The 15,046-nt window shown below is 45.2% G+C and overlaps 1 protein-coding gene across 1 annotated transcript in view; it reads left to right on the forward strand.

The window, feature by feature from the left end:
* The window catches only part of LOC138671448 (transient receptor potential cation channel subfamily M member 2-like), a 348,271-nt gene that overhangs the window by 215,659 nt on the left and 117,566 nt on the right, over positions 1-15,046 (forward strand). The window contains exons 19-23 of the mRNA XM_069759624.1: positions 5,047-5,165; positions 5,284-5,419; positions 5,499-5,670; positions 5,746-5,926; positions 12,898-13,079. Coding sequence (XP_069615725.1) covers positions 5,047-5,165; positions 5,284-5,419; positions 5,499-5,670; positions 5,746-5,926; positions 12,898-13,079 — 790 coding nt within the window. The remainder of the gene's footprint in view (positions 1-5,046; positions 5,166-5,283; positions 5,420-5,498; positions 5,671-5,745; positions 5,927-12,897; positions 13,080-15,046) is intronic.

Raw genomic sequence — 15,046 nt, forward strand, 5'->3', positions numbered from 1 at the left:
CCCACCTCTTTATAGACTGTGGTTCCTCTGTCCAATCTCTTTACATACTGCTTTTCTTCTCTGTTCCATCTCTTTACGGGCTGTGGTTCATTTTCTGCCCCATCTCTTTATGGACTATGATTCTCCTCCTGTCCCATGTGGATGATCTGTCCCTTCTAGTTTTAGGCTATGGTTGTCCTTCTGTTCCTTCTCTTTATGTACTGTAGTTCTTATGCCCCCTCTCTTTATAGACTATGTTTTTTGCTTCTGTCCCATCTCTTTATGGGCTGTGGTTATTTTTCTGTCTCCTCTTGTAACGGAGAATGGTTCTTCTTTTGTTCTGTCTGTTTATGAACTGAATTTTTCTTCTATCCCATTTTTTATGGACTATGGTTCTTCTTCTACCCATCTATTTATGGCTTATGGTTCTGCTGTTCCATCACTTAATGGACTGTGGTTCTTCTGTCTCATCTCTTAATGGGCTATGGTTCTTTCTGCCCTGTCTCTTTATTGACTGTGGTTCTTTTGTCCCATCTCTTTATGGACTGTGGTTCTTATGGCCTATCCTTTAATGGACTGTGTTTTTTCTTCTGTCCCATCTCCTTATGAACTGCTTGTGTCACTTATGGACTGTGGTTCTTCTGTCCCATGTGTATGGACTGATTCTTCTGTCCTTTCTTGTTATGGACTGTTGTTGTTCTTCTGTCCTGTCTCTTTATGAACTTGGTTCTACTTCTGTCCCATCTTTTTATGAACTATGGTTCTTTTCATGTCCTTTTTATTGACTATGGTTCTTCCTCTGTCAAATCTCTTTATAAACTATGATTCTCCTTCTGACCCATCTGTCATGAACCGGGGGTGTTTGGTTGCCCCCAGTTTGTTCTGCAGGGATTTATTTATATCCCACTTTCCAGTTCCGTTTTGGAACTTGCAGCTCTCTGGCGCCCCTCTTACCCTAAGGTCAGTCAGAGAACTGCACCTTAGACAATTAGTTGCCAGAAAAGCTGCCTGCTCATGTACTGGCTATTGGGCATGCTGCCGTGATGGTGATATAATTATTCCCAGGCGCAGCCGAGCAATACACTTATAACCCCGTTCCGTTACTGCCAGCTTTACCAAACAAGCTCCGTACGATCTGCTGCCACCAGCTCCTATTCCTATGACTAATAGCGGGTAAGGATACAACCCAATCAGTAGCGTAATTTACTAAAGAAGACACTAGAGGTACGCTTTAGAGCAAGGAGAATGAGACTAGTAAATATTATAGCTTTTACTCCAAAGAGATTAGGCAGTGTTTACAAAAGTATATAAAAAGATATTACCAAAATGAGATAATTATATATGTACAAGAATGATCACAAAATAAAAGGGATTAAAGATGACAATAAACTTACATTTGTCTTATATCATGGCTGACCATGCAGCATGGGGAGGGTGACATCAAAATGCATCACAGAGTCTCTCCTAGCTGGCTCCCTGGGCAAAACCTAGTGCAAAATGAGCTCCCACTATCTTATACCCCCCTGGTCGTGACATCACTGAGTGGGCTGCGCCATGGATTCTTCCCTTTCCAAAGAGACTCAGAACTTTATTAAGACTCATATCCGTCATAGCATACGCTGGGAACCTTCTAGAGTGGCGACGAAAGTATTACATGTCTTCTCACGAGGTTAGCTTCCATTTAAGTCTACACATGGGGTAGCTGTGTGACCCGGTTAAGTAGTAATCCATTTCTGCTAGGCGCTGAGCTTCGAAAACGCACTGGTGTGTAGCCCCTTTGTTGCACATCCCAAATATGTAATTTTCACACCTATGTCACTAACCCTCAAACACAACAGAACACCCATGGCTGGAAAAAAAAACGGGTTTTCTGCTGCCCAGAGGGAGGGGGGATGAGTGGTTTATAATTACACAGACAGCGTGAGAAGAAGAAAAGCTGCTTATTTCTCAGGCGAAGGAGGGCTGTCATCACCTACAGGCTGAGTGAGAGGCCATGCAGCTGTGTGTCTGCAGAGCTCTTTGTGTTTAGAACAGCAACCCTAATGGATATAGCAGAGCTCAGTGTGCGATCGAACATTAAGACATTACGTCATATTTCCTGACACCATCTCTTCATGAACGGTGGTTTATCTTCTGTCCCATATCTTTATGGTCTGTGTTTTTTCTTCTGTTCCATCTCTTCGTCTGTCCTGTCTCTTTATGGACTATAGTTTTTTCTGTCCAAATTCATTATGGACTATAATTCTTCTGTCCCATCTATTTATGGACTGTTGTTCTTCTGCCGCATCTCTTAATGGTCTATGTTTCTCATTCTACATGGTCTTTTTATGGACTGTGGTTCTTTTTTCCCCATCTCTTTACAAACTCTGGTTCTTCTGTCCCATCTTTTTTGAAACTGTGGTTCCCCTGTCTCATCTCTTCATAGACCTTGCTCTTCTACTGTTCTGTCTCTTTATAGACTATTTTTCGTCTTCTGTCCCAACTATTTATAGACTGTGGTTCTTATGTCCTATCCTTTATTAGACTATGTTTTTTCTTCTGTCCCATCTGCTTATGGACTTCTTATGTCCTGTCTGTTTATGGACAGTGGTTCTCTTTCTGTTCTATCTCTTATGGACTGTGGTTCTTCTGTCCCATATTATATGGACAGATTTTTCTGTCCTGTTATGTCTTGTTATGGACTGTGGTTATTCTTCTGTCCTGTGTTTTATGGATTATGATTATCCTACTGTCTTTTCTATATGGACTATGGTTCTTCATCTGTCAAATCTATTTGCAAACTATGGTTCTCCTTCTGGCCAATCTTTTTATGGACTTTCTTCTTTTGCTGTCCTATCTCTTTATGTACTTTCTTCTGTCCGGTCTCTTTATGTGCTGTAATTCTCTTTCTGTCCTATCTCTTTATGGACTCTTACGGTTCTTTTGTCCTGTCTCTTTATGGACTATGGTTTTTTGTCCTGTCTTTTTATGGCCTGTCCCATCTCTTTATGTGGTTCTTCTGTCCCATCTCTTTATGGACTGTGTGGTTCTTCTGTCCCATGTATTTATAGACTGTAGTTATTTTGTCCTGTCTCTTTATGGACTGTGGTTATTCTGTCTTGTCTTTTATAGTCTATGGTTCTTTGGTCTTATCTCTTTATGGACTGTGGTTCTTCTGTCCCATCTCTTTATGTACTGTGGTTCTTCTGTCCTGTCTTTTATAGTATGTTGTTCTTTGGTCTTATCTCTTTATGTGGTTCTTCTGTCCCATCTCTTTATGGACTGTGTGGTTCTTCTGTCCCATGTTTTTATGGACTATGGTTCTTCTGTCATGTCTCTTTAAGTGCTGTGATTCTCTTTATGAATCTTCTTTCTTCATCTGTCCTGTCTCTTTATGGACTGTAGTTTCTTCTGTCTCAACTATTTATAGACTGTGGTTCTTACGTCCTATACTTTAATCGACTATTGGTTTTCTTCTGTCCTATCTCCTTATGGGGTTCTTTTGTCCCATCTCTTTATGGACTGTGGCTCTTCTATCTCTTCTCTTTATGGACTGTGGTTCTTCTATCTCTTCTCTTTATGGACTGTGGTTCTTCTGTCCCATCTCTTTATGGACTGTGGTTCTTCTGTCCCATCTCTTTATGGACTGTGGGTCTTCTGTCCAATCTCTTTATGGACTATATTTCTTTTGTCTTGTCTTTTATGGACTGTGGTACTTCTGTCCCATCTCTTTTCGTACTGTGGTTCTTTTATCCCATCTGTTTATGGACTGTGGCTCTTCTGTTCCATCTCTTTATGGACTGTGGCTCTTCTATCTCTTCTCTTTATGGACTGTGGTTCTTCTGTCCCATCTCTTTATGGACTGTGGTTCTTCTGTCCCATCTCTTTATGGACTGTGGTTTTTCTGTCCCTTCTCTTTATGGACTGTGGTTCTTCTGTTCCATCTCTTTATGGACTGTAGTTCTTTTGTCCAATCTCTTTATGGACTATATTTCTTTTGTCTTGTCTTTTATGGACTGTGGTACTTCTGTCCCATCTCTTTTCGTACTGTGGTTCTATTATCCCATCTGTTTATGGACTGTGGCTCTTCTGTTCCATCTCTTTATGGACTGTGGCTCTTCTATCTCTTCTCTTTATGGACTGTGGTTCTTCTGTCCCATCTCTTTATGGACTGTGGTTCTTCTGTCCCATCTCTTTATGGACTGTGGTTCTTCTGTCCCTTCTCTTTATGGACTGTGGTTCTTCTGTTCCATCTCTTTATGGACTGTGGTTCTTTTGTCCAATCTCTTTATGGACTATATTTATTTTGTCTTGTCTTTTATGGACTGTGGTACTTCTGTCCCATCTCTTTTCGTACTGTGGTTCTTTTATCCCATCTGTTTATGGACTGTGGCTCTTCTGTTCCATCTCTTTATGGACTGTGGCTCTTCTATCTCTTCTCTTTATGGACTGTGGTTCTTCTGTCCCATCTCTTTTTGTACTGTGGTTCTTTTGTCCTGTCTTTTATGGACTGTGGTTGTTCTGTCCCATCTCTTTTTGTACTGTGGTTCTTTTGTCCTGTCTTTTATGGACTGTGGTTCTTCTGTCCCATCTCTATTTGTACTGTGGTTCTTTTGTCCCATCTCTTTATGGACTGGGGTTCTTCTGTCCAATCTCTTTATGGACTATGGTTCTTTTGTCCTGTCTTTTATGGACTGTGGTTCTTTTGTCCAATCTCTTTATGGACTATGGTTCTTTTGTCCTGTCTTTTATGGACTGTGGTTCTTTTGTCCAATCTCTTTATGGACTATGGTTCTTTTGTCCTGTCTTTTATGGACTGTGGTTCTTCTGTCCAATCTCTTTATGGACTATGGTTCTTTTGTCCTGTCTTTTATGGACTGTGGTTCTTTTGTCCAACCTCTTTATGGACTGTGGTTTTTTTGTCCCATCTGTTTATGGACTGTGGTTCTTCTGTCCCATCTCTTTATGTACGGTGGTTCTTCTGTCCTATTTTTGAATGGATCCTGTTTTTTCTCATCTCACAAGCTTCATGTTTCTGTCCCATTCTTGAGTTTTCACCACCTTAGTTGGATTTTCCCTGTTTTACAGCTATTTTATGATCCAGACCAGCGTGGATTTATGTTAAAATCTGTCCAATATATCACTGAGTTCTGGAACCAGGTGGACACAGTCTCCCTGGGACTATTCATTGTGGGGTTGATCTGCAGGTGAGGTGTACAGTGCAAATTCACACAGAGTGGTTTCAGGGTAGTGAAACACTAAACCCTGTAACATCGTGAGAGTGGAGAACACACATAACCACATGAGAATCCATTATTCTTCTAGATTGGTCAGCACAAGCACTGTCTACTTGGGTCGTGTGTTCCTGTCTCTGGACTTCACCATATTCTGCATTCGCTTCATGCATATATTCACAGTCAGCAAAGTTCTAGGGCCAAAAATCATTATCCTCCGCCGAATGGTGAGTTATCTGCCAAGGTCACTGTTTATTACATTGGTGGACTATGTGCCGCATTTAATCACTCGTATTTATCTGACAGGTAAAAGACATTTTCTTCTTCCTCTTCCTTTTGGCCATTTGGATCGTAGCCTATGGAGTAGCCAAGCAGGCGATCCTGACCACCAATGAGGAAAGGTTGTACTGGATCTTTCGTAATGTCATCTACGGTCCGTATCTCACCCTATTTGGCCAGATTCCATCTGAAGTGGACAGTAAGTGATGGGTCTGACGGACACGATGAGACATCTGCAGTGCACATGCAATGACCTCTGTAACTTTATTTTCAGGTTTGAATTTTGATCCTACAAAATGTTCGCAAAATGGCAGTGACCCTGACCTGCCCAAATGTGTTTACAATGATGGAAATGGCAAAGCTCTGTTCCCGGAGTGGCTGACCATCATACTCATGTGCCTGTATCTGCTGCTGGCAAACATTCTTCTACTCAACCTTCTCATTGCCATGTTCAGGTAGGTGCACCAAAGCCTGGTGTGGGCATCTCCAGAAGAAAAGGAAGACAGTTCAGGCAGAGCTTCAGCTTGACTTTAGTTGGGTCACTTTACTGCCCTCTCTTACTATCTAAGTGCCCTCATTAGTATCCCACCTGGCACACAGCAATTGGTGACACATGACCGGTGAGTGATGACCTAGATAACACCTGGCTATGGGCTGAGGTCACCTGGCACCCAGCAATTGGTGACACATGACCGGTGAGTGATGACCTAGATAACACCTGGCTATGGGCTGAAGTCACCTGGCACCCAGCAATTGGTGACCACCTAGATAACACCTGGCTATGGGCAGAGGTCACCTGGCACCCATCAATTGGTGACCACCTAGATAACACCTGGCTATGGGCAGAGGTCACCTGGCACCCAGCAATTGGTGACCACCTAGATAACACCCGGCTATGGGCTGAGGTCACCTGGCACCCATCAATTGGTGACACATGACCGGTGAGTGATGACCTAGATAACACCTGGCTATGGGCTGAGGTCACCTGGCACCCATCATTTGGTGACACCTAGATAACACCCGGCTATGGGCTGAGGTCACCTGGCACCCATCATTTGGTGACACCTAGATAACACCCGGCTATGGGCTAAGGTCACCTGGCACCCATCAGTTGGTGACACCTAGATAACACCCGGCTATGGGCTGAGGTCACCTGGCACCCATCATTTGGTGACACCTAGATAACACCCGGCTATGGGCTGAGGTCACCTGGCACCCAGCAATTGGTGACCACCTAGATAACACCCGGCTATGGGCTGAGGTCACCTGGCACCCAGCAATTGGTGATCACCTAGATAACACCTGGCTATGGGCTGAGGTCACCTGGCACCCAGCAATTGGTGATCACCTAGATAACACCTGGCTATGGGCTGAGGTCACCTGGCACCCAGCAATTGGTGACCACCTAGATAACACCTGGCTATGGGCTGAGGTCACCTGGCACCCAGCAATTGGTGATCACCTAGATAACACCTGGCTATATGCTGAGGTCACCTGGCACCCAGCAATTGGTGATCACCTAGATAACACCCGGCTATGGGCTGAGGTCACCTGGCACCCAGCAATTGGTGACACCTAGATGACACCTGGCTATGTGCTGAGGTCACCTGGCACCCAGCAATTGGTGACCACCTAGATAACACCCGGCTATATGCTGAGGTCACCTGGCACCCAGCAATTGGTGACCACCTAGATAACACCCGGCTATGGGCTGAGGTCACCTGGCACCCAGCAATTGGTGATCACCTAGATAACACCCGGCTATGGGCTGAGGTCACCTGGCACCCAGCAATTGGTGACACCTAGATGACACCTGGCTATGTGCTGAGGTCACCTGGCACCCAGCAATTGGTGACCACCTAGATAACACCCGGCTATATGCTGAGGTCACCTGGCACCCAGCAATTGGTGACCACCTAGATAACACCCGGCTATGGGCTGAGGTCACCTGGCACCCAGCAATTGGTGATCACCTAGATAACACCCGGCTATGTGCTGAGGTCACCTGGCACCCATCATTTGGTGACCACCTAGATAACACCCCGGCTATTTGCTGAGGTCAACTGGCACCCAGCAATTGATGACAACCTAGATAACACCCGGCTATGTGCTGAAGTCACCTGGCACCCAGCAATTGGTGACCACCTCGATAACACCTGGCTATGGGCTGAGGTCACCTGGCACCCATCATTTGGTGAACACCTAGATAACACCCGGCTCTATGCTGAGGTCACCTGGCACCAAGCAATTGGTGACCACCTAGATAACACCCCGGCTATGTGCTGAGGTCACCTGGCACCAAGCAATTGGTGACCACCTAGATAACACCCCGGCTATGTGCTGAGGTCACCTGGCACCTAGCAATTGGTGATCACCTAGATAACACCTGTCAGGAATCCCTGACCGCTGCCACCAATTTGTCACGATTCACACCGTGACCGTCACCCCTACGTCACGGATCGGGGTGACTTTAGGCCAACAGATGGCTATCACATGTGCAGGGGGGCTTATCTTAGTTATCCCTCCACTGCTAACAATGTGATGAAACCACACACACAAGGCTATTGACCTCTTAGTTTACAGCAGGGGCTTATTCTAGGTATCCCACTGCTCTTCAATATACCACGAACTGCAGGGATTTATGTATATTAACCTTACAGTTCCACTTAACACTTGCAGCTCTCTGGCGCCCCTTTACTCTCAGGTCAGATTAGGTACTGCACCCTGGGTAATTAGTCGCCAGACAGGCTGCCTGCTATGTACTGGCTATTGGGCACGCTGCAGCGACGCGATAACTACTCCCACTCAGGCAGGAACAATAATTATCAACGCCGCTGTCGCTACAACATCACCCAAAAGCCTGCACACTATCGCTGCCACCAGCTTCGATTAAACGGGTCCGAAGCTAACCCAAAACAGTAGCGTAATTCCCTTCAGGAGACAGGGTACGTTTTAGAACAGGAGAACGAATCTAGTATATTAATTATTATACTCCATAACGTTTAGGCAGTGTTTTATCAAAATATTTTACAAAGATGTTACAAAAGAGACAATTGCAAATATGTACAGGGTAATTATAAAAAAAACAAGGATTACATGAGAATAACACTTACATGTGTTCAAAGCATTGCAGGCAACCAGGCTAGTGGAGTTTCCATCTGTCCCAATGCATGAGATACAGCTCTTCAGATCAGACTCACATGTCCTTCCAGCAGCAGACTGACTCCTGGGATCAGCAGCAGACAGTTATAGCTGCAGCCTGTGACATCCCAGAAAGGGGTTGGATCACCTCGTCCCTCCTACCTCTTCAGTTAACTAATTTTACCTTAAATTTGTCTAATTTCTATAACTTCGCTACAAAACATGTCATAGTCATAACAAACCCAGCATTCATCTCGGATTAACGTGGGCATTCTAATGAGATCAAATATGTCCTATCTGGGATACATATTTACAGAGAAATCTGTTGTGAATTCTGCTCTTGGGTTCCCTCCAGTGGTTGTTGGTGGGAATGCAGTTGTCTCTGACTCACAGTCCTGGTCAGGTGTATCGGATGATTACAATTCTGACTGGGATATTTAGGTGTGCAGGATCCTTTAGCACTTGCCAGTTGTCAATGTTTCTTTGGAAGTATTGGATCTCTGCCTGGCCTCTCCTGCTTAACTGCCAGTTCAGCAAAGATAAGTGTCTGTTTCTTTTTCTGAAGCACATATGCTGTGTGCTTATTTTCAGTGCTGATCTTTTGTTTCTATTTGTCCAGCTTAGACTGTGTCAGTTGTTTTTCTCAGTCTGGTTGGATTCTCTGGAGTTGCAATTATACTCTCCACATCTTTAGTTAGATGGTGGAGTTTTGTATTTTCTGCTGTGGATATTTTTGTAGTATTTTTATGCTGACCGCTTAGTATCCTGTCCTGTCCTTTTCTATTTAGCTAGAATTGGCCTCCTTTGCTAAGCCTGTTTTCTGCCTGCGTGTGTCTTTTCCTCTCCAACTCACAGTCATTATTTGTGGGGGGCTGCCTATCCTTTGGGGGTCTACTCTGAGGCAAGATAGTTTTCCTATTTCCATCTTTAGGGGTATTTAGTCCTCCGGCTGTGTTGAGGTGTCTAGGTTTTGTTAGGCACACCCCACGGCTACTTCTAGTCGCGGTGATAAGATCAGGGTTTGCGGTCAGTATAGTTACCACTTACTCCAGTGAAGGTTTTCATGCTGCTCCAAGGCCACCTAATCTGTTGTGAATTCTGTGGCCAAGCTCCCTCCTGTGGATGAGAGTGGTACTGCGGCTTCTGAGTTTCCTTCCTCAGGTGACGAGGTTAAGTCGTTAGGTGCTGCTCTATTTAACTCCACCTGGTGCTTTGATCCTGGCCTCCAGTCAATGTTCTAGTATTGGTCTTGCTTCCTCCTGGATCGTTCCTGTGGCCTGTCTATCCTGCATAAGCTAAGTTTTGCTTGTGTTATTTTTGTTTGCTATTTTTTCTGTCCAGCTTGCTATATTGGTTTTTCTTGCTTGCTGGAAGCTCTGAGACGCAGAGGGAGCACCTCCGTACCGTTAGTCGGTGCGGAGGGTCTTTTTGCCCCTCTGCGTGGTTGTTTGTAGGTTTTTGTGTTGACCGCAAAGCTATCTTTCCTATCCTCGGTCTATTCAGTAAGTCGGGCCTCACTATGCTAAATCTATTTCATCTCTGTGTTTGTATTTTCATCTTACTCACAGTCATTATATGTGGGGGGCTGCCTTTTCCTTTGGGGAATTTCTCTGAGGCAAGGTAGGCTTATTTTTCTATCTTCAGGGCTAGTTAGTTTCTCAGGCTGTGCCGAGTTGCATAGGGAGCGTTAGGCGCAATCCACGGCTACCTCTAGTGTGGTGTGTTAGGATTAGGGATTGCGGTCAGCAGAGTTCCCACGTCTCAGAGCTCGTCCTTTGTTTTTGGTATTTGTCAGGTCACTTTGTGTGCTCTGAACTTCAATGTCCATTGTGGTTCTGAATTACCTGTTCATAACACTAATCATAACAGAAATCCCTACTTCTTTACCAGGTGGAGTTAGGGTACCGTCTCACAGTGGCATTTTCATCGCTACGACGGCACGATCCGTGACGCTCCAGCATCGTAACAATATCGCTCCAGCGTCGTAGACTGCTGTCACACTTTGCAATGTACGACGCTGGAGCGATAATTTCATGACGTATGTGCGATGTAGAAGCCGTTGGTTACTATGCGCACATCGTATACAATATCGTGCACACCTTTGTTACACCATGCGATCATGCCGCCACAGCGGGACACTGGACGACGAAAGAAAGTTTCAAATGATCTGCTACGACGTACGATTCTCAGCAGGGTCCCTGATCGCAGGAGCGTGTCAGACACAGCGAGATCGCTGGAACGTCATGGATATATCGCTGGAACGTCACGGATCAAAATGCCACTGTGTGACGGTACCCTTAGAAGCCCGTGTTTAGAGTGCTGGGTAGATCCACCGAGGGAGATTAAGAATATATATTTTCGTGTTCTTAACTTAAACGGTTTGCGTAATATCTTACAAAAACAGAACAAAGAACTTCCATGGATTCTAGAGACTTATAATCCAGTTCTAGCCGGTCACTTTCCACTGCAGGGATGCCGGTCGTAAATACCTTTGCTCTCCGAGCTAGAGGTAATAAACTCTTTTTCCCCCATACCTTGGAAAGGAAAGCTCTTGGCTGAGTGAAAGGGAAGGGGGGATTTTAAGCCCACAGCCTTGCTAGCAAGAGAAACTACTTATATGATATTTCATACTATATCGTGACAACACCCGGCTCTATGCTGAGGTCACCTGGCACCCATCATTTAGTGACCACCTAGATAACACCCCGGCTATGTGCTGAGGTCAAATGGCACCCAGCAATTGGTGACCACCTAGATAACACCCGGCTATATGCTGAGGTCACCTGGCAATTGGTGACCCCTAAGATAACACCCGGCTATGTTCTGAGGTCACCTGGCACCCAGCAATTGGTGACCACTAAGATAACACAACATGAAGAGCACACTCACCAACCTTGTCAAATGAGTGCATTTGTCATTTGACAAGGTTGGTGAGTCTGCTCTTCATGTTGTGTTTTTTTGAGTTTTTCTATGTTAGCTGACCACTAAGATAACACCCGGCTATGTTCTGAGGTCACCTGGCACCCAGCAACTGGTGACCACCTAGATAACATCTGGCTATGTTCTGAGGTCACCTGGCACCCAGCAATTGGTGATCACCTAGATAACACCCGGCTATGTGCTGAGGTCACCTGGCACCCATCATTTGGTGACCACCTAGATAACACCCGGCTCTATGCTGAGGTCACCTGGCACCAAGCAATTGGTGACCACCTAGATAACACCCGGCTATATGCTGAGGTCACCTGGCAATTGGTGACCCCTAAGATAACACCCGGCTATGTTCTGAGGTCACCTGGCACCCAGCAATTGGTGACCACCTAGATAACATCTGGCTATGTTCTGAGGTCACCTGGCACCCAGCAATTGGTGATCAACTAGATAACACCCGGCTATGTGCTGAGGTCACCTGGCACCCATCATTTGGTGACCACCTAGATAACACCCGGCTCTATGCTGAGGTCACCTGGCACCCAGCAATTGGTGACCACCTAGATAACACCCGGCTATATGCTGAGGTCACCTGGCAATTGGTGACCCCTAAGATAACACCCGGCTATGTTCTGAGTAAGATAACACAACATGAAGAGCACACTCACCAACCTTGTCAAATGAGTGCATTTGTCATTTGACAAGGTTGGTGAGTCTGCTCTTCATGTTGTGTTTTTTTGAGTTTTTCTATGTTAGCTGACCACTAAGATAACACCCGGCTATGTTCTGAGGTCACCTGGCACCCAGCAATTGGTGACCACCTAGATAACATCTGGCTATGTTCTGAGGTCACCTGGCACCCAGCAATTGGTGATCACCTAGATAACACCCGGCTATGTGCTGAGGTCACCTGGCACCCAGCAGTTGGTGACAACTTAGATAACACCCGGCTATTGGCTGAGGTCACCTGGCACTCAGCAATTGGTGATCACCTAGATAGCACCCGGCTATGGGCTGAGGTCACCTGGCACTCAGCAATTGGTGACAACCTAGATAGCACCCGGCTATGGGCAGAGGTCACCGGGCAGGAAGCATCGGAGACATCTCCAGGTAACAGAGTGCTATGAGATGATGTCTGATTAGAGCCTGGGCCTACTCCATGCTTCTGGAGGAGAACCTTCTTATATAACTCATGTTCTCCTTGTCTCAGCCTCTGTCCAGCCTGTCTGATAAAGTAATACATGGCATACATCTGTCCTTGAGCAGTGGATGTTGCTGGGTGTAGTAGTCCTTTCTTCCCCGTGGCATCAGGATGGGTCTCAGGGTGCCGTCTCACTGCCTTTTTCTGCTGCAGTTACACTTTTGCGGAGATTGAAAGTCACACGGATCAGGTCTGGAAGTTCCAGCGCTTCGGCTTAATAAAAGAATACAATGAGCGACCAGCAGCTCCTCCACCGCTCATCCTCCTCACTCACGTCTACATGTTCCTGAAGTACGTCATCTGCCGACGGCCGACCCGCAGCCACAAAGTGCTCAGTGAGTGCCGCAGAAATGTGTGCCGCCATATCTACCATGTGTGTCATCTCTGCAACAGCAGAACAGTGAGGGCAGCTCTGGGGTATAATACAGGATGTAACACAGGATCAGTAATGTATGTACACAGTGACTGCACCAGCAGAATAGTGAGTGCAGCTCTGGAGTATAATACAGGATGTAACACAGGATCAGTAATGTAATGTATGTACGCAGTGACTGCACCAGCAGAATAGTGAGTGCAGCTCTGGGGTATAATACAGGATGTAACTCAGGATCAGTAATGTAATGTATGTACACACTGACTGCACCAGCAGAATAGTGAGTGCAGCTCTGGGGTGTAATACAGGATGTAACTCAGGATCAGTAATGTAATGTATGTACACACTGACTGCACCAGCAGAATAGTGAGTGCAGCTCTGGAGTATAATAATACAGGAGGTAACTCAGGATCAGTAATGTAATGTATGTACACAGTGACTGCACCAGCTGAATAGTGAGTGCAGCTCTGGGGTGTAATACAGGATGTAACTCAGGATCAGTAATGTAATGTATGTACACACTGACTGCACCAGCAGAATAGTGAGTGCAGCTCTGGAGTATAATACAGGATGTAACTCAGGATCAGTAATGTAATGTATGTACGCAGTGACTGCACCAGCAGAATAGTGAGTGCAGCTCTGGGGTATAATACAGGATGTAACTCAGAATCAGTAATGTAATGTATGTACACAGTGACTGCACCAGCAGAATAGTGAGTGCAGCTCTGGAGTATAATACATGATATATCTCAGGATCAGTAATGTAATGTATGTACACAGTGACTGCACCAGCAGAATAGTGAGCGCAGCTCTGGAGTATAATACAGGATGTAACTCAGGATCAGTAATGTAATGTATGTACACAGTGACTGCACCAGCAGAATAGTGAGTGCAGCTCTGGAGTATAATACAGGATGTAACTCAGGATCAGTAATGTATGTACACAGTGACTGCACCAGCAGAATAGTGAGTGCAGCTCTGGAGTATAATACAGGATGTAACTCAGGATCAGTAATGTAATGTATGTACACAGTGACTGCACCAGCAGAATAGTGAGTGCAGCTCTGGGGTATAATACAGGATGTAACTCAGGATCAGTAATGTAATGTATGTACACAGTGACTGCACCAGCAGAATAGTGAGTGCAGCTCTGGAGTATAATACAGGATGTAACTCAGGATCAGTAATGTAATGTATGTACACAGTGACTGCACCAGCAGAATAGTGAGTGCAGCTCTGGAGTATAATACAGGATGTAACTGGGGTTTATGAGAAATCGCTCCTGTCAAACCAATCTAATCAGTTTTTATGAAGAGGTAAGCTATAGACTGGACCACGGTGAGTCATTGGACGTGGTATATCTCGATTTTTCCAAAGCGTTTGATACCGTGCCGCACAAGAGGTTGGTACACAAAATGAGAATGCTTGGTCTGGGGGAAAATGTGTGTAAATGGGTTAGTAACTGGCTTAGTGATAGAAAGCAGAGGGTGGTTATAAATGGTATAGTCTCTAACTGGGTCGCTGTGACCAGTGGGGTACCGCAGGGGTCAGTATTGGGACCTGTTCTCTTCAACATATTCATTAATGATCTGGTAGAAGGTTTACACAGTAAAATATCGATATTTGCAGATGATACAAAACTATGTAAAGCAGTTAATACAAGAGAAGATAGTATTCTGCTACAGATGGATCTGGATAAGTTGGAAACTTGGGCTGAAAGGTGGCAGATGAGGTTTAACAATGATAAATGTAAGGTTATACACATGGGAAGAGGGAATCAATATCACCATTACACACTGAACGGGAAACCACTGGGTAAATCTGACAGGGAGAAGGACTTGGGGATCCTAGTTAATGATAAACTTACCTGGAGCAGCCAGTGCCAGGCAGCAGCTGCCAAGGCAAACAGGATCATGGGGTGCATTAAAA

The sequence above is a fragment of the Ranitomeya imitator genome, chromosome 3 (genome assembly GCF_032444005.1).
Source record: "Ranitomeya imitator isolate aRanImi1 chromosome 3, aRanImi1.pri, whole genome shotgun sequence".
In the NCBI taxonomy this organism is placed as follows: Eukaryota; Metazoa; Chordata; class Amphibia; order Anura; family Dendrobatidae; genus Ranitomeya; species Ranitomeya imitator.